We start from the raw sequence: 18,753 nt of genomic DNA, 5'->3' as shown, positions 1-18,753 counted from the left end.
CTCTGCCAGTCCTCAGTTCCCCCCCACACCTGGTACCCTCCTCCTGGACTGTACCAGTCCACCCTGGCTTCCCAGGCAGAGAGAGATGGGGCAGTCAGAGTATCCAGGAAGTGATCCTCTGCCAAGCTTCCTGAGATGCTGTCCCTACCCTCCTGAACTTGGCCTATTCTAGGCCCTCCTCTGAGGAACGGTCCAGTCTTTCGCCTTATCCTACTCCAAGCACCATCAAGGTCTATTGCTCAAAGCCCATGGACTGTATCCCTGTCAGCAGGCCTAAGTCACTGAGAAGGAGGTCCCACAGCTCAGAGAAAGGAACACACATCCTTGAGATGGCCCCATGCTGTCCTCAGAGGCATCTGGTCCTGCCTAAGATGGACCACAGATCCTGGGCTAGTAAAAAACTCATGAATGGACAGGCACGGTGGCGCACATCTTTAATCCCTGCACTCAGGAGGCAGAGGCAGGTGGAACTCTGGGAGTTCGAGGCCAGCCTGGTCTACAGAGCGAGTTCCAAGTCAGCCAGGGCTACACAAAGAAACCTTGTCTCGAAAACAAAATTTAAAAAAAAAAAAAAAAGCTACAATCAATCAACCAGCCAAACAAAAAACCCGACCTTATGACTGGCTGCTCTGGCACTCTTACCACAGAGAGGGCATGAGTCAAAAGACCCACTGCCTCAGCAGAGCACATATGCCACCATAAATGGCCTCTCTTGACGCCACCTCATAGAGAACAGTGATGTACAAGCCCTTGACCTGGTAGCCCTTGACCTGGACATGGCCTGCTCTGGCTGCAGCTGGTCCTGGAGAGGTCCACAGGCAGCCTGCTCCACTGCTCCAGAGCAGCCCTGGCCCCGATCCAGATGGTCTCTCCTCAGCTGTGCCAGAGGAGCAGGCTCAGGACAGACAGGCTCTTCTGACCCAACATGGGATCAGAAAGGTTCCTTGGAAGGTCAAGCACCTACCACAGCGGGCAGTATACTAGGCTACTAGGTGGGGAACCTGGGAATGGCCTGGACAGCTCTGTCACAGGCACAAGGCTCAGGCTCCATCAGACACAAGCACATGACACATGCCAGCTAGGGATGACAAGAGCTGCTCCAAGCCACTGGAAATGGTCAGAGTAGGCAAGGGTGTGTATTTGAGGGGAGGGGTCAAAGGTGGACAAGGTCAATCGGGCTGGTGAGGGGCTGCCAGAAGAAGCAAAGGTGTGTGGGACCTACAGTGAGCAGGTTGTGCTGGACAAATGTGTTGATGTGAGTTCAGGACAGCGTTTTCCCCAAACTGCACCAAAGCTGGGAAGAATGGTCTTTTCACTGATGGCTACTTCAGGTCATCGTGACAGGCAGGGCATGCAGCACCTGGCAGGAGACAGGGTTGGGGGGCTGGATGTGTAGACTGAAGGTGGCTTTGGGGGTGGGACACTAATTTGGAACAGAAACAGGTTCAGTCTGACCCAACGTGCATGGACAGAGATGTGGCCACTAGGAAAGAACGTCTCCCACACATAAAAGGACAGTGGCCTGTCTGTCCCTGATGGGTTGGTTCTAAGATCTCAAGTCCTCCACAAAGAAGTGCACACACCAAGAATCTTTTGGGCTGCTGGGTCAGCAAGGAAGCTGGCTCTAGACTCTGGACCATATATGCTGAGGATCTGAATATGCTAAACAGGACAGCATCTCCCCTAACAGTGACAAAGATGGAGAGAATTAACTCTTTCTGTTGTCGTTCGTTTGCTTTTTCAAGACAGGGTTTCTCTGTGTAGCCCTGCCTGTCCTGGAACTCACTCTGTAGACCAGGCTGGTCTTGAACTCAGAGATCCTCCTGCCTCTGCCCCTCAAGTGCTGGGATTATAGGTGTGTGCCACCACTGCCTGGTTGAGAATTAACTCTTAACAAGATGATCACTTCAGGCCTCTCCAAGCTGGACTTGAGGAGGTTTGCAGTATGACATATGAGTGTCACACATGGCAGAGGACAAGAGGGTCCATCGCATCCACAGGCTCCCTGCTGGGGTAGGGGGGCGACAGATGAGAGACAAAACAAAGAGCAAACGTTAGGGAGGGCTGGAGGAGCTCCTTCAGTGCCCCCTGTTTCTAGAGGAGACTGTGTGCACCAGCTTGCTCTGAGAGCCATACTTCTTACCATAAACTAAGGTAAACCACAAACAGAAGGTCTTACACGAGTCCCTGCCTAAAATGCCAGAATGGAGGGAGGCCTTTAGTTCACTCACCCTCTCCCAGGAAAAGCCTAACAAGTGACCTGGACGCTGACAGATGCAAAGCTCCCAGGGCCTTCCAGACTGGCACATCTCATAGTCTCCCAGGAGCAGGGCAGAGTCACCCTCCATCTCTGTCTCTGGACAGAACTGTGTGAAGCATGGATCCCACACTGGGAACAGAGACAGCTCTTAATATTTGAACTATTCCACACAGAAGTCGTCCTTCTAGGTTTTCAGAAGATATTCAGGGTTAAACACTATGGGGGAGGCAGCTGGCAAGAAGGCTCAATCAGGGTAAGGTGTTTGCAAACAAGCAGGATGACCTGGATTCAATCCACAGCATCCATGTGATGGAAAGAAAGAACTGACTCCCAAAGTTGTTCACTTATTTCTGCACGCACGCACACTGTGGCACATGGTAAGTAAATGCAAAACCCCAAACTCCTGGATATAGTGCAATGCTTTTAAATGGATGTATTTGTCATCAGTCACCTTGGTGAGTGCTCAATAAATAAATATTTATTAGCTGGAGAATGGTTAGCATCTGCTTGTAATCCCAAGCCCTTGCAAAGACGAGACAGGGAGGCTGTGTGGGCTGTGTGTGAGGCCAGCTAGGGCTAGAGACGGAGACCCTGTGTTGTCCTCCCAACAAAAAGTAAATAAGTAAAAGTAGTTGTTAGAAGCTGGAGAGATAGCATTTGCTGCTCTTGCAGGAGACCCGATTTAGTTCCCAATATTCACATGGGGCAGCTCACAACTATCTGTAATCCCAGGGAATTCAACGCCCTCTTCTGGCCTCCAAGAACACTTGCACACAATGTACATCCATTTATATCTACTCAAGCCTACACATACACACACAAAATAAAAGATAAATCTTTAAAACTGAAAAAGAAATTAGTTGAATGACTAAATAAAAATGGGCATTTATAGAAAGAGTATATTTATTTTTGTACAGGGCACACACACACAGACTGAAGGAGTCCCCCTAGGCACAGGGCACACACACACACACACACACACACACACACACATAGAGACTGAAGGAGTCCCCCTAGGCACAGGGCACACACACACACACAGACTGAAGGAGTCCCCCTAGGCACAGGGCACGCACACACACACACACATAGAGACTGAAGGAGTCCTTCTAGGCACAGGACACACACACACACACACACACACACACACACACACACACACACAGAGACTGAAGGAGTCCCCCTAGGCACAGGGCACACACACACACACAGACTGAAGGAGTCCCCCTAGGCACAGGGCACACACACACACACACACACACACACACACACACACACAGACTGAAGGAGTCCCCCTAGGCACAGGGCACACACAGACTGAAGGAGCAAGCTCAGGTCCTTTAGGCCGGTGCAACAAGTGCTTTTATACACTGAGCCCTCTCACCAGCCTAGAACATGGATCTTAACTCTATGCCTTACAGACTTGGACTAGTTCTTTCAACGTAGAAAGTCGAGAAGAAACTTGAGACAAGAACCAAGCAGCAGGACTTTGAATCATGGAAAGCAGACAAATCTCCACAAGTCTCTTCAGAATAAGGACCATAGGGTAGTTAGGGTGTTAACAGAAAACATCTTCCAAACAAGAGTGACACTTGCTGTGCCTAGGAGGCCCTGCCTGGCAGGAACACCTGAGGGGTCTACAATCCCCTCACCCTCCTCCATCTTGGCTTTTAGTCTCAGGGTTGGCTTTGATCCCACTCCCAAGCTGGGTCTGGGTGCACATTCTACTGCAACGTCAAGTTAAAAAGCAAGAGATAGGGCTGTGGGTGGCACCCCAACTGCCGTAAGAGGGGAGCTGAGAGAAGGAAAAGGTAACACTGTCCAAGAGAGCACCACCGTGGTCAGGGACAGCGCCTCAGACACAGCAGGGACCGGCTCTGTCAGCCCCGCTTAGAGCACACAGGCCCGAGTGCCGACAAGAAAACCCGCTGCCGGCTGGAGGGGCCGACTCCCGGAAAACAGAAACCAACAATTAAGAAAAAATCAGTAGTAAGAGAGATTAAACTTACTTTAAGCCTGAACAGATACAGGAATAACGAACCAAAGGAACCTGAACAAGGAGCAGAATTCAATCAATGGGAATGAATGACTGTGCGTGCGTGCGTGCATCTGTGTGCGTGTGCGATCAAATGAAAATGAACGACTGTGTGTGTGTGCATGTGTGTGTGATCAAATGAGAATGAATGACTCTGTGTGTGTGTGTGTGTGTGTGTGTGTGTGTTGCCAGCCAGGACTGTTTGATAAGCAACATCAGCCCAACAAACCTTTAATGAGTCTCACTAATAAAATCAATCAAATAAGCTATAATCAAAGAAATACAGGTGGAAACAGGGACAGCCTTTTTGGTGTTTTGGTTTTTTTCTCATCTGCCAGGGAAGCAGGCAGGGAAAAAGCTATCTCCACCCCTGGGAGTCAGAACAGTGGCAGAAGTCCTAAAAATGTGCAAACTCTGTATCTTACCATCGTCATCTGGGAAATCATCCAAAGGAAATGATCAGACAAATGTACAACTAGGTAATAAACAGTGTGCCCTTACCGTAAATAGGATTCTGCGCTGCCTTCTGGAATAATGACTACCATCAACATGGGCTGGCTCCATACCAGGCAGCAGCCTAGCTCATGTAAGATCCTGCTATCCTAAGCACACCACGACTAAGACATGTCCAATGTGTAAACTGAGGCACAGAAACTCTCCTTCCTCCCACAGGCTCTATTCCCCCTGCAGGCTCTCAGGTGAGACATCTTAGAAGGCTCTGTGCTGAGCTTGGAGTCCCCCTCAGTCCCCTAGTTGGCAGCTGGGACCCCTGGCCCAAGAGCCAAGACTGAGGTGGTTCCAAATACTGGAACTGCAGTTGTTAGGTGACTCTGGAAAGATAGGCGTGGAGCCACGGAGTGAACTGCCTAACCTGTCCTAGCCAGGCAGAGGCAGAGTAGGGACAAGGACCCAGTAGCCTCACTGCCTGGGGGGGGAGGGGGCTGCCAATTAACAAAGGATCCTTGCTGTGAGGAGCTGAACCTCTGGCTCCTCTTCTCCCCCTGCAGCATCTGCCACAAAACAAAACCAAAAAGTCAAGTACAGGGTGGGGTGAGAGTGGCTGAGAGGTGGGTGGCTCAGTGGTTAGGAGCACTTGTTGTTCTTGCAGAGGACTGGGGTTCAGTTCCCAGCACCCACGGGACAACTCAGAACTGTCCACAACTCCAATTCCACTGGTACCAGGCACGCACACAGTGTGCACATTCATACTTGCAGGCAAAACACTCGTGCATATAAAATAAAATAAAATAAAATAAATTTTTTTTTTTTTTCAGTTTTTCAAGACAGGGTTTCTCTGTGTAGCTCTGGCTGTCCTGGAACTTGCTTTGTAGACCAGGCTGGCCTCAAACTCACAGAGATCCATCTGATTCTGTCTCCCAAGTGCTGGGATTGAAGGCATGCACCACTACTGCTCAGCTAATAAATCTTTTTTTTTTTTTTAAGTGTAAAGCCCATATGAAGTTGTGAACCTACAATCCCAACACCGGGGAAGGAAAAGGCAGGAGAAGCAGCAGTTCAAGGTCATCCTCCATCACATAGCAAGTTCTAGGCCAGCTAGGACCACACTGAATCTCAAACAGAGAAACAAAGTGTAAGGACCTGAATTCAGTCCCTAGCACCCACATAGAAAAGCTGGGCATGGTAACACGTGCCTGTCATCACAGCACTGGGGAGACACAGACAGGAGAATCCCTGGGACTTGACAGCCAGCCAGTTTAGCTGAATCAGCGAGGCCAGGTTCAGTGAGAGACCTTGTCTCAAAAATGAGTTGGAGAGCAACTGAGGAAAACATCCGCGCTGACCTCCTTCCTCCACGAGTGCACACACTCACATGAGTGCACACTCACGCGAGTGCACAGACACTCTCATGCACAAAACGAAACTCCAAAATTCTACCTTTACTATAAAAACCAGCAATACAAAAATCCACCAAAGAGCCACAGAGGGAAAGAGCCTAAAAAGAAACATGACAGATGCTCCTGACAGCAACTTCCAGGTAGGAAGGCAGGACAGTATGGTTAAACTTCCTTTGCTATATGAGTTGGTTATAACAAACACATACTTATTTTTAACACATAGGCATGTATTAAATGAGGTTTTTAGTGCTGGGCAGTGGTAGCATAAGCCTTTGGTCACAGCATTTGGGAGGCAGAGGCAGGCAGATCTCAGAGTTGGGGGCCAGCCTGGTCTACATAGTGAGTTCCTGGACAGCCAGGGCTACATAGAGAAACCTCAAAAAAAAAAAAAAGGTGAGGGAGAGAGAAAGATTTTTGTGTATGTATTTTAGCTGTGTTGGATAGTTTTTCTGTGAACAACCTAAAGTCCATCTGAGGATCAGGACCCATTGATAAAATGCCCCATCAGACTGGCCTGGGGCAAGCATGGGGTATGTTTTCTTGAGTCATCAATCAATTGATGTGGGAGGGCAGAGCCCACTGAAGGCAGTGCCAACCCCAGGCAGATGGTCCTGGGAGGTGTAAGAAAGATAGCTGGAACCAGTGGCGTAGTGGACGCCTTTCATCCTAGCACTTGGGAGGCAGGGGCAGGCAAATTTCTGAGTTCAAGGCCAGCCTGGTCTACAGAGTGAGTTCCAGGACAGCCAAGGATACAGAGAAGCCCTGTCTCGAAAACAAAAATAACAACAAAAAAGAAACAAGGAAGGGTAGCTGAACGGAAGCCTGGAGGGCCAGCCAGTAAACAGCATTTTTCTCTCCAGACTCCTGCCTTGAGAAACTGCTGACTTCCCCTCCAGATGGGATAGGAGCTTTAAGATGAAATAAACCCTTTCTTCCCCAAGTTGCTCTTGGTTACAGTGTTTATCGCAGCAACCGAAAGCTAACTGAAGCAGTCTGCATGTGCACATCTGTACCACATGCATGCCCGATGTCTATGAGGGTATCAGATCCCCCCGAACTACAGTCACGGATGGCTGTGTACGGATGCAGATGCTGGGAACTTAACCCAGTCCCTCTAAAAGAGCGCTAAGCGGCCTCAACCGCTGAGCCATTTCTTCAGCCCTTCAAATGAGGCTGATTCTATTCATTTACTTTGAGATAAGGTCTCACTATGAAGCTTTGGCTGGCTGGAACTTCCTACATAGTCCAGGCTGGCCTCGAACTCATAAAAGTTCACCTGCCTCTGCCTCCCAAGTGCTGGAATTAAAGGTGTGCACAACTATGATGGCAAAAAATGAGGGTTTTCTGTTGTTCTTTTTCAAGACAGGCTTTCTCTGTGTAGCCCTGGGTGCCCTGGGTCTCACTCTGTAGACCAGGCTGGCCTCGAACTCACAGATATCCACCTGCCTCTGCCTCCCCAGTGCTGGGATTAAAGGCGTGCGCCACCAACGCCTGCACCACCACCACCACCACCCGCTGAGATTTTTTATTTTTATTTTATGTGCATGGGTGTTTTGCCATGGGTATTGGGTCCCCTGGAACTAGAGTTGTGGGCTGCCATGTGTGGGTGCTGGGAATAGGACCCGGGTCCTCTGGAAGAGCAGTCAGTGTTCTTCACTGCTGAGCAATCTCTCTGGCCTCTACTGAGGTTTTGTTTTTGTTTTTTTGGAGACAGGGTTTCTCTGTGTAGCTTTGCGCCTTTCCTGGAACTCACTTTGGAGACCAGGCTGGCCTCGAACTCACAGAGATCCACCTGCCTCTGCCTCCTGAGTGCTGGGATTAAAGGCGTGCGCCACCACTGCCCGGGTTTTTGTTTTTGTTTTTTTTTTTTAAAGAACATATTCTATAACGTCTCTGTGGTAAGCATCTCTTCATTTATGCTACCTCTACACACTTAGCTGTTTCAGTTGGGGGTTTCTAGATATCCAGAAAAAAATTACATGGGGTGGGGGTGGGGAGTTGGTGGGGTTGGCAGAGAGATGGCTCAGTAGTTAAAAGCACTGACTGCTCTTCCAGAGGAGCCTGGTTCAATTCCCAGCACCCACAGGACAGCTCACAACTGTCTGTAACTCCAGTTCCAGGGTATCTGCCACTCTTACAGGCATACATGCAGGCAAAACACCAATGCACATTAAAATAAATAAATCTTATAAAAAGAAAGAAATCCCACCAGGGAAGAAGAGCCCTGAGTCGCTGTAAACTATAGTCTACAAGTGTCTAAACTCCAGGGCAGTTTGAATCTCAAAAACTTCCCTTGGAGCCATCTATGTGGGCCAACCATGTGCCCACCTGACCAAACCTTCTCTAGTTCACCCAAGTGAGGAGCGGGAACACCAGGCCAAGGCCCTGGCCCTGTGGCTCATTCTGGGGCCCCAGGGAGGCTATTCTAAGTCCCAGGCCATTTCACGTGCAAAATGGAAAGGACATTTTGAAAAATGAGGGGAACTGTGCAACACTGAGGAAGTCTACCTTGCTTTCAGGACACAGATACTTGGTAAACAACACACCTGTCCCATCTGCCTGCTCACCTTCCCATCCCACCTCCACCCCAGGGCTGGATCCATCGGACAAGTGAGCAGCTCCTTGTCCTGGGCACACACTAGGAGATGGAAGGCAGCAGTGGGGCCAATCACCAGGATTAAGCTCCATTGGTTTACCTGACAGAGAATGTGGCCATACAGGCTGACATTCGGGCAATGAGGAACAGGAAGACGTTCGTCTCCCCAAGTCCCCATGGGCCTAGTGACACCTGCGTGACAAGGTCAGAGCCCCTGGACCTGTGCCGACGACATGACAGCCGCCAAGGACTCCAAGGCAAAGGCACACATGGTGAGGGACCCACTCTCATGCAGGCCACTCCACACTCTGGCCTGAACCCTCCCAGGCCACCCACGTCCTACAGAACAGGCACCAGCTCTCATGGTTTCTTGAGATATTGGAAGATGGAAATAAATAAATACAGGAAAAAGCATTAAAAATTCCTTTCCCCCTGGGTGGCGGTGGTGGTGCGCGCCTTTGATCCCAGCACTCAGGAGGCAGAGGCAGGCGGATCTCAGTGAGTTCAAGGTCAGTGCCTGGTCTACAAAGTGAGATCCAGGACAGCCAGGACTACATAGAGAAACCCTGTCTTGAAAAACAAAACAACAACAAAAAATGTAAAAAAAAAAAAAAAAAAAAATCCTTTCCCAACTAACACAGACACCCACACCTGGGCAACGATGGATCACTCCGCACTACATGGGATGTTTTCATCAAATCCCTTCCCTCAAAGCTCAGGGAGCTACGCAGAGACAGACTGTGAGCTAGAGGTTGACTCCAAGAAAACAGTGTCTTCCAGACCCAGCAGGGCTGACGCACACATGAACTCACGGAGACTATGAGAGTACACGCGACCTGCACTGGTTCAAGGAATACGGGTCCCAGTGCTGAGAGAAGTGGACACAGGCTCCCACCCCCAACCAAGAAGATATTCCCCGGAAAAGGAAAAATCAGTTTTCTCCAATGGAGTATATTAGCTACACTTCAAGGCAGGCCCCATCCATGCTCAGGAGTACTTGGCCAACATAAAACAAACTCAATGGTGTTTTTGTAGACGTTTTTGCCTCGTTTTGTTTGGGATTTTTTCTTTTTTTCTTATTGATCTTTTACTTGTATACTTTAGTTTCTGTTTTTGTAGGGGTGTGTGTGTGTGTGTGTGTGTGTGTGTGTGTGTGTGTGTGTGTGTGTGTGTTTTATAGAGGAGCGAAAAGAACATAAAGGTGAGTGGGTAGAGAGGTAGGAAGGACCTGGAATTGGAGAAGGGGTAAAAACATGATCAAAATATATCGTATGAAAAAAGTTTTTTCAATTAAAAGAAATTTCCTTCCCTACTGTCCTGCCCGCTTCACCTGTCTGTCCCCTATGGACACAGAGGCTAGCCACAGAGACCAACTTGCTCTATAACCTCACCACTACGCACGTGTTCTCAGACCACCCCCAACATAATCCCATCCCCCTGGGTGGGAAACCCTGCCAACCACACGCCCAGCTCCCACTTGAGGAGAGGACAGTGGAAGGGAGGATGCAGGTGGGACTCGGGGGCAGAGGCCGCCTCCCCAGGAGGAAGGCTTCAACAGGCACCGAGCCTGCAGCCAATGGAGTGAAGGAGTCTGAGTCTCAGAGTCCACCTGTCCCTTCGAGCCCTGAAGCAGACAGATCTCCCAGCTTTACCCTGCTTTCAGAAAACCCAGCTTCATGGCTGCCACGCCCGGAGCTCTCTGCTGTCTCCTGCCCTGTGAACCATCCCCGGGGTAGCTGGGCCCAGCCCTTACTGCGTCTCCTCTTCCTTCCTGACCTTTGTTCTCCAGAGTTCTGAGGTCCAGATGCAAGTGGGCCACCCAGTAGGAGTTAGAGAGATGAATTGGGGACAAATACACGTTTTGCTGCCTACCAGCACCCCACAGGGGTATCCTCTTTTTCAGAATTCCTAGAACCCTTGTGTGCAAAGTCCTACATTCCCCACTAAAATAGCTAACTAGGATTACAGAGTGACAGATGTAGGTTCCAGCCCATTCCTGACCTGCAAGTTGGGGGCCTCTCGGGAAAGCCTAGCGTGGGCATTTCACAAGGCAGCCGATCCTGTGTCAAGAATCCTGGCCAGGTGGAGACTACCCAGAATAATCAGGAAAGTTAGGAACTCAGGCACTTCCGTCTCTAAGAGGAACTAGCTTCCATGTCCTTTCCTTATGGCAGGGATATGGTAAGAGAAATGGCAGGACAATGGGAAAACGCAGTCATAAACACTCAAGGCGAGTCAGGCAGGGGCTGTGGCTGGAACCCTCTTCCTGCTTCCTCTGGGCTTTCCCAATGCACCTGGCCCCGGTTCTCTGTCTAGCAGAGGCTTGAAGCAAACAGGAAGAAACCCGTCTCTCTCCCTCCGGTTCCTTTGGGACATCACTTAAGCCACTGCCTGGGTAGGAAGGAAGGCATGAATGAGAACAATCCAAGGAGATGCCAGGAATGCTCCAAGGAACCTCTCAAGAAACACAAACCCCAGGGAAAACAGAGGGGTTTCGGGCAGCAGACAAAGCCGGGTTCCCGCACACACAATGGTAGCCATATGGCACGCATACATAGGCACTGTCCACTTCCAGGCCCAGAGCCCAAACCGGAAACTGAGCTGGGCGGCAGGCCCTGCCGCCCCATCCCCCACAGACACACACCTGCTCTGGGGTGCCTTCCTAAACCACTGGAGCTGCTTCTCCCAATCAACAGCTTCTCTGGGTTCCTGGATGGCTAGGTCTAGTGTCTCTGTGCCCCACTCACGGCCATCACCGGAAGCCCTGGTATCCCTGCATTCTTCTTTCTAGGACACAGCCAGGAGACTGTGAGAGTTGAGGGAACTCTTCCCTGGGAGAGAATGCTGATCACAAGCCAGGTGTCAGGCTGGGTTAGCCTTGGTCTCTCCCTTCTCTGAGCCTCAAGTTTCTCACTGGCAAGGCTGAATGGCTCAGAGGGCCTGCATGCAGTTATCTTCTGGGCCCGACTCCCGGCTCCTGGTGGGTGCCTGCTTTCCTTCTCTGGGGCCTAGGGATGGGCAGGTGTTTCCTCTTGACTAGGAAAGGAATGTTAATGTTAGAAATGGTTCTGGCAGTCACCTTCTGATAAGACGAATGAGCCCTTCACCAAAGATTAACTGAAGCAGGTGAAATGTCAGCCCTTTGCACAAGGAAGCTCAATCCCTTGAAGCACAGGCTCCTGGAAACTGTTTATGTAACAGCCTAGGTCTGCTGGGCTGAGGGGCTCAGTCCAAACAGAAAGAGCAAGGGCCCGTCCGACACGCTACTACCTCCCTACTCTGGGCAAGGTGGGAACACTGCCCAACAGGACAGATCAATATGGTTAGGCAGATGGAGGAGAATTCCACTGCAGGAAGCATCACAGGGCTGAACACTGGAGAAGTAGTCTGGTTGGTTGGGTTGGGCTTTTTTTTTTTTGTAGCCTGCCTACAGTGGAAAAGCTGGGGCGATCGAAGTGTGAAAGCCAGTAGGGTGGGGGTAAAAAAAAAAAAAAAATGGGTTCCCAGGAGAGGCCTGGAAGGGGAAGGTGGAAAAAGATGCTAGGACACTTCTCCAGACCGCAAAGTAGCAGGGACAGGGAGGAGACAACAGAGCTGGGGCCCTGGCGCTTGGGGAGCAGCTGGGTCAGTCTGGTGACAGTGATCATCGGCTGAGTCTCAGGATTTCATGATGGTGATACAGAGCTTCCAAGCCAAGCAGATGGAATGGTAGGGTACTTCCAAACCACAATGGGGAAGTTAGTCTGGGGGAGGGCTCTGGGAGGGGAAACGCTGCCTATCATGTGGAACTTAAGACAGATAAAAAAACCAAACCAAGTACTTCCCAGGACCATGACTTGCACAGAAGATGCCCAGTCTGGTATGTGAGCAGGGGTGACTTAAGTCATTAGTAGTACGAATAAACAGGAATTAGATGTGGAGCCCACTCAGCCTGTCTTCTCCCTGCTCTGGAAAGTCTCTGGGACAGCTAATCCCCCAACACACACATTCTCTCTCTGTCTCTCTGTCTCTCTGTCTCTCTCTCTCTCTCTCTCTCACACACACACACACACACACACACACACACACACACACACACACACACACACTGGTGGCTGTCCAGTAAGTTGCTTCATCCCCCAAAAAGGCAGGGGCAATCATCCTCGGAGTTTGTACTTCCTCCAGGAATAGGGAAGCACAGAGAACAGTTTCTTGTAGCCTCACTCTCTCTGCATCTAAGAGAAAAATGGACTCGCTTCTGAAGACCCTGGGCTCACAGGAATGCCACCTCCCAATCTCCAGCCACAGCAATGAATCAGGCCGTTTACTCAAATCCATGTTAATGAGTTTTTTCTGTCACCTAATTAGTTCGCAGTGAACTCTGCCTTGAGAGGGAAGAGAAGAAAGCAGGCTGGGAAAAGATCAAAAGGAAGTCAGAAGGCAATGTTACAACAAAAGGACCCAGATCTGGGGGGGGGGGGGGGCAGGGGGAGGCTCTATTCACAAAAGACTCAGTTATTGACACCTTAAAAAAGCAAACCAGGGATGTTCACGTACGGAGGGGCTCCAAAGCCTCACGCAAGATAAAGACCAGAACAGGATCTGAACTCCAGGGCCCGAAGAGTGGGCATACCCTCCTCAACTCCATGTCAGCAGCAACTGGCCTTGGCTCTCCCTGCACTGCCACTAAGGCAGAACCCACCTCCTGCTGGTGGGCGTCCCCCTTCAAGCCGGGTTGGAAAGGGAAGCAGATGGACCAGGGCGAGGCCCATCTGTCCAAGCTAGCTAGAAGGTCAACACTGCCACTGGGGTGCCTGTTGCTACTGCCAGCCGGCCTCCACTACACCAGAGATCACGGGGCTTCTTGCCAGCAGGGTGCCCCCAATTAATGTGCCCCTCAGTGGCATGAGTTCAGGGCCCAAGTGCCCACAGGAAGGGAGCATTGTGAGAAGCAGCGATTGCTCTGGGGTTTATAGTCCCTAGATCCAGGCCCGACCTCCCTGGAGGTCAGTCTGCATCCGGTAGCCCCACTTATGCCTCCGGGTTAAGCAGGCATGAACGTCCTAGGGGTTAGAGGTCAGTGCCAGCGCGTAGAGGGACCATCCTGCGCCTCCCACGCGGCCACAGCTCCCCAGCCCTGCGCCAGGCCAGGCCCGCGCCCGCCCGGCCGCAGAAGCGTGGGGGTGGGTGTGCGTCGGGAGAAGGCGCCGCGGGGAGCGCCACCCTCTGAAGCCTGCGGGAACGGCCCAGGAAGGCTGCCTGCCATCCACTAACCCGAGGCTCTGATCCTCTACCCGTACTGCCGGGCAGGGCCAGGGCAGTAGCTAAGATTATTCTCAAGCATCGGCCCCACCTTCACGACCCAACAAGGTCTTCCGTCGCGCCCATCGGGCCTGACCATGCCTGGCCAGATGTGGCCCCAAGGCCCTCCTGTCTTTGGCGACTCAGTGCATCAGTCTTTGGAGCGACACCACCTTCACATCCTGGGTCACGAAGAGCAGAAAAACGTGTCCACTAGCTCAAGACAGAACCCCCTCCCCCTCCCCCCAAAAAGTGTTCCTGAATAAGACACGAAAAAACCTAGACCTGGGCTCTGCAGCGCGGATTAGCAAATCGCGAACCTCTGCTCCACAAGACTCCTGAGCGCCAGAGAGGGGCCGGGCCGGGCCGCGGCCGTGGAGTCCCCGGGCCAGCGCTGCAAAGGCCATCGCGCCCCAGATCCCGCAGCCCCCCGGCTCTGCTCACCCTCGATGGAGATGACGTGCTCCCGGATCTGGTTCTGCAGCGCCAAATCCTCGATGCGTTCGATCAGATCGTAGATGGCGTAGATGTTGGGGTGTACCGACTCAAAGCGCTGGATCTCGGCCCGGATAGCGGCCGAGTTAGAGAGCGCGAACTGTTGGGGAGGCCCGCCGGCCAGCTGCTGCGAGGGGCCGCCACCCCCGGCTCCGGGCCCCGCGCCGCCGAACTGCCCGCCGCCCCCCGCTCCACCGCCGCCGCCGCCGCCGCCCCCCGGCGCCGCCAGGCTCTGCTGCTGCTGAGGACTCTGGCCCCCGCCCGCCTGGAAGTTCATGGCTCCGGAGCAGCGGGGCCCGAAGCGGGCCCAGCCAGGGCCAGGGGCGGCGCGGCGGCGGCGGCGGCGGCGAGCGGGCGCGCGAGGCTGGAAGGACCCGAACTATGAAGCGCGCGGCGCCGGGCTAACGCATGAGGCCCGGAGCGGCGGAGGCCAGAAGGCGCGGCCGCGCACGCTGGGGCCGCCGCCCGGCGTTTACCGGCGCCGAGATCCCGCCGCCTCGGAGCTGCCTCCAGCGGCAACAACAACGGGACCGGGAGCGCGCGGCCCGGGCCCTCCCCCCGCGTCATGCGCACGCACCGCCGCCCCCGCCGGCTCCGGCACACGCAGCCGAGCCCCCCTCCCAGCCGCCCCCGCCCCTCCAGCGCGTCGCCCTGCGCCCCCGCCCCTCTCTCGCTCGCAAGCTCCGCAGCCTCCACCCCCAAGAGCCGCGCGTTGGCCGCGGCGTGCGGCCCCACCCACCCGCCTAGGCCCTTCCGCCGGCTCGCCCGTCCCCACCCTCGGCGCCTCGAGGGCCACCCGCCTGGGGACACGATCGCGCTGTCCCCTCGTCCGGCCAGCTGTCGCTTTCATCTCACTTTGCTGCTCTAGGCCGGTGTGGAATCCCTGGCCCGCTCCGAACAGATCCCTGCGCCCGAGGGTGCTGATAAATGGGGCTGATTGGCAGAGAAGCTCGCACAGGCCCAACGACGCCTCCCTCTTTTAGTGCGGCACCCGCACCTCTGTTCCCAGGCCTGGAGGTCAGCCCTAGGGATCATGCTGTGGTTATCTTCCCTGACTCTCCACCTCCACTGCTGGCTGGGGTTTGGAGACAGGGACGGGTTCCCCCGCGCCTATTTGCAGTTCTCCCGGAGTGTTTTACCTGAGGGCCCCTGCAAATGACGCTTGAAACAATAGTGTCCCAATTCTTATCCCCCAATGACAGCCCTCTCCCGAAAGACCATCCCATGCCATATTGAGGAGGGTTCATTGGTTCATTACAGAAACTCACCAGAACCCACATGATCTCATAATTTTTCTTGTCCTACCCCCTTGTCCATCTTGTCCCCTACTAGGGCCAGAGAACGCCCTTCAAGGTCCCAGTGCTAACCTGCATCCCCAACGCAGACCCCCAAAACCTCCACGAGGTGGCATGTGCAAGTGCACGGGAGTGACTGTGGAATAATTTACTGGAGTATGACGGAAGTCATGATGTACACCTGTTGTCCTAGCACAGGGGAGGTGGAGTAGGAGGATTGGGAGTTCAAGGACAGCCTGGGCTACATAGGGAATTCAAACAGCCGAATGTGAGTACATGCCTGTAATCCCGGTACTAGGAAGGCAGAGTCTAGAAGATCACCAGTCTGTCTCAAAAAGAAAAGCAACAAGCAACGCCAAGCAGTGGTGACGCATACCTTTAATCCTATCGGGGGTGGAGAGTGGGGGGTGGGGGTGTTGGGGGGGTGGGGGTGAATGGGTATGGGGGGGGCAGAGACAGGCAGATCTCTGAGTTCCAGGACAGCCGGAGCTACCCAGAGAAACCCTGTCTCAAAAAGCAAGAAAAGAACATCCAAATTTCAATGGGGCTGGAGAGATGGCTCAGTGGTAAGAGCACTGGCTGCTCTTCCAGAGGACCTGGGTTCAATTCCCAGCACCTACATGGTGGCTTATAACTAGTTCCAGGGAAGCTGACACCCTCTACATGTCGCACAGACACAGACTTAGGCAAAACACTCAAACAAATAAAGATAAAAACAATAAAGAGTTAAAGAAAAGCAACAACAACAAAACAAAACACCACAAAGAACTAAATCTGTCAGTGGCTCACCCAGGTATCTTCTGGGTACCAGTGAAATGACTAAGGTAATGCCACCCTGTCCTAACTTTACTTTGTGTCTGCCTGGTCATTTCTCAGCCCTCTAACCCCAACAGTCATGTCTGCCTTGGCGACACATTTGAGATTCCCATGGCCTTAACCATGGGCCAGTTATATTAGCCAAAACGATTAAAGTAAACTAAAATAACTAAAGGAGATACAAGTAAAAATTGTCAGCTGGAGCCGGGCGGTGGTGGCACACGCCTTTAATCCCAGCACTTGGGAGGCAGAGGCAGGTGGATCCAGCCTGGTCTCCAAAGCGAGTTCCAGGAAAGGCGCAAAGCAACACAGAGAAACCTTGTCTTGAAAAAAAAAAAAAAATTGTCAGCTGGACGTGGTCGTGCATACCTTTAGTACCAACACGAGGGAGGCAGAGGAAGGGAGATGTGAGTTCAAGGCCAGCCTGATCTACAAAGCAAGATCCAGGACAGCTAGGGTTACACAGAGAAGCTGTCTCAAAAACAAAAAATAAAACAAAAAATTAATCGTCATGTTATGTCTGAAATAATTACTATGCTCTGCGAGGAATAAATGTTTCAAGGTTGCTATGACCCTCATCTAACTTTGATGTAAATTATGGTTTTTGCCTTTTAAAACTTTTGTACCCCTGGGCTTGGACACCAAGCAACTTCAGAGACACGTGCCTATTCTTGGTCTACCATTAATAAAAACTTTAAACTTTTGTTTTCTTTCTCGAGACAGGGTTTTTCTGTGCAGGCTTGGCTATCCTAGAATCAATCTGTAGACCAGTCTGGCCTCAAAACTCACAGAGATCCTTCTGCCTCTGCCTCCCGAGTGTTGGGATTAAAGACATGCGCCACCACCATCCAACCCCAAAACATAAAACTTAACGTGGTTGTCAATAATGATCTCAAGTGGGTCATTTCACCATTGCTACATGCCCTGTCCCCCCTTTTTTCTGGTCTTAGGGTTGGACTACAGGACCTTATTAAGCATGCTAGGCAAATGCTCTACCACTGAATTCAACATGCACACAGCTACACATATTGTCTTTAAAAATATTATTTTTCATATGTGTATGGGTGTTGTCTATTTGTATCTATGTGCATTATGTGCAGGCAAGTACCTGATGCACATGGAGGTCAGTTTCCTCTAGAACTGGAGTTACAGTTTGTTTGTTTTTTGTTTTTTCGAGACAGGGTTTCCCTGTGTAGTTTTGGTGCCTGTTCTGGAACTCACTCTGTAGACCAGGCTGGCCTCGAACTCACAGAGATCTGCCTGGCTCTGCCTCCCGAGTACTGGGATTAAAGGCATGCACCACCACCGCCTGGCAGAGTTATAGTTTTGAGTTCCCATCTGGACACTGAGAAATGAACCTAGGCCCTTCGAAAGAGCAGTCTTGCCACTTAACTGCTGAGCCACCTTTCTAGCCCACATGTCATCTTTTTTTTTTTTTTTTTTTAACATTCATTCCCACTTATCAGGCCAACCTGGACTTTTCCCCCAAAATAAAATTGCCTATTACTCGACTTTCTACACATCTCTGCTCCTTCCTGCATTTCTCTTACAAAGAACCGAGTGCAAACTAGTCACACTGGGAACTCTCAAACTACTGAATGATGTGATTTCTATCTGTATGGCTTTAGGAATGGCTTGTAAACTTTATGGTCTTAATCTGAAAAAATGAAGTGATTAAACAGAAGATAGCTTTCCTCACAAAAATGTCTAGTTCTTATGCTTTATAATTCTAAAAGTAATACTAGCATCTCTGGCCTGGTGGTGGTGGTATACACGTTTAATCCCAGCATTCACGAGGCAGAGGCAGGCGATCTTTGTGAGTTTGAGGCCAGCCTGGTCTACAAAGTGAGTTCTGGGACAGCCCGGGCTACCCAGAGAAACCCTGTGTGGAAAAACTAGGACTGGCCTGTGTGGGGCTGGAGAGATGGCTCAGGAGTTATCAGCACTTACTGGGCTTGTTGAGCGTGCTGCTCTTACAGCCCTAGCAGAGGACCCTGGTTCAGTTCCCAGCACCCACGTGACCCCTAAAAACTGTCTATAATTCCAGTACCTGCCTATAACTCCAGTACTAGGTGATCCAATGTTCTCTTCTGGCCTCCAGAGGCACCAGAAATGCACAT

General features: G+C 51.7%; 1 protein-coding gene across 3 annotated transcripts in view; it reads right to left on the bottom strand.

The window, feature by feature from the left end:
* Positions 1-14,892, bottom strand: part of Agap3 (ArfGAP with GTPase domain, ankyrin repeat and PH domain 3) — a 53,794-nt gene extending 38,902 nt beyond the window's left edge. Inside the window, exon 1 of one of the 3 annotated variants that reach the window (XM_042273212.2) lies at positions 14,472-14,892. In XM_042273212.2, coding sequence (XP_042129146.2) covers positions 14,472-14,799 — 328 coding nt within the window. In that variant the 5' untranslated portion in view covers positions 14,800-14,892. The remainder of the gene's footprint in view (positions 1-14,471) is intronic. The other 2 variants (XM_042273214.2, XM_076566698.1) reach the window with 2 other exon arrangements.
* Positions 14,893-18,753: the final 3,861 nt, after the last annotated feature.

The sequence above is a fragment of the Peromyscus maniculatus genome, chromosome 3, assembly GCF_049852395.1.
Source record: "Peromyscus maniculatus bairdii isolate BWxNUB_F1_BW_parent chromosome 3, HU_Pman_BW_mat_3.1, whole genome shotgun sequence".
Taxonomy (NCBI): Eukaryota; Metazoa; Chordata; class Mammalia; order Rodentia; family Cricetidae; genus Peromyscus; species Peromyscus maniculatus.
The sequence above is the reverse complement of the archived record's forward strand: the minus strand, read 5'-3'. Positions and strand labels throughout refer to the sequence as shown.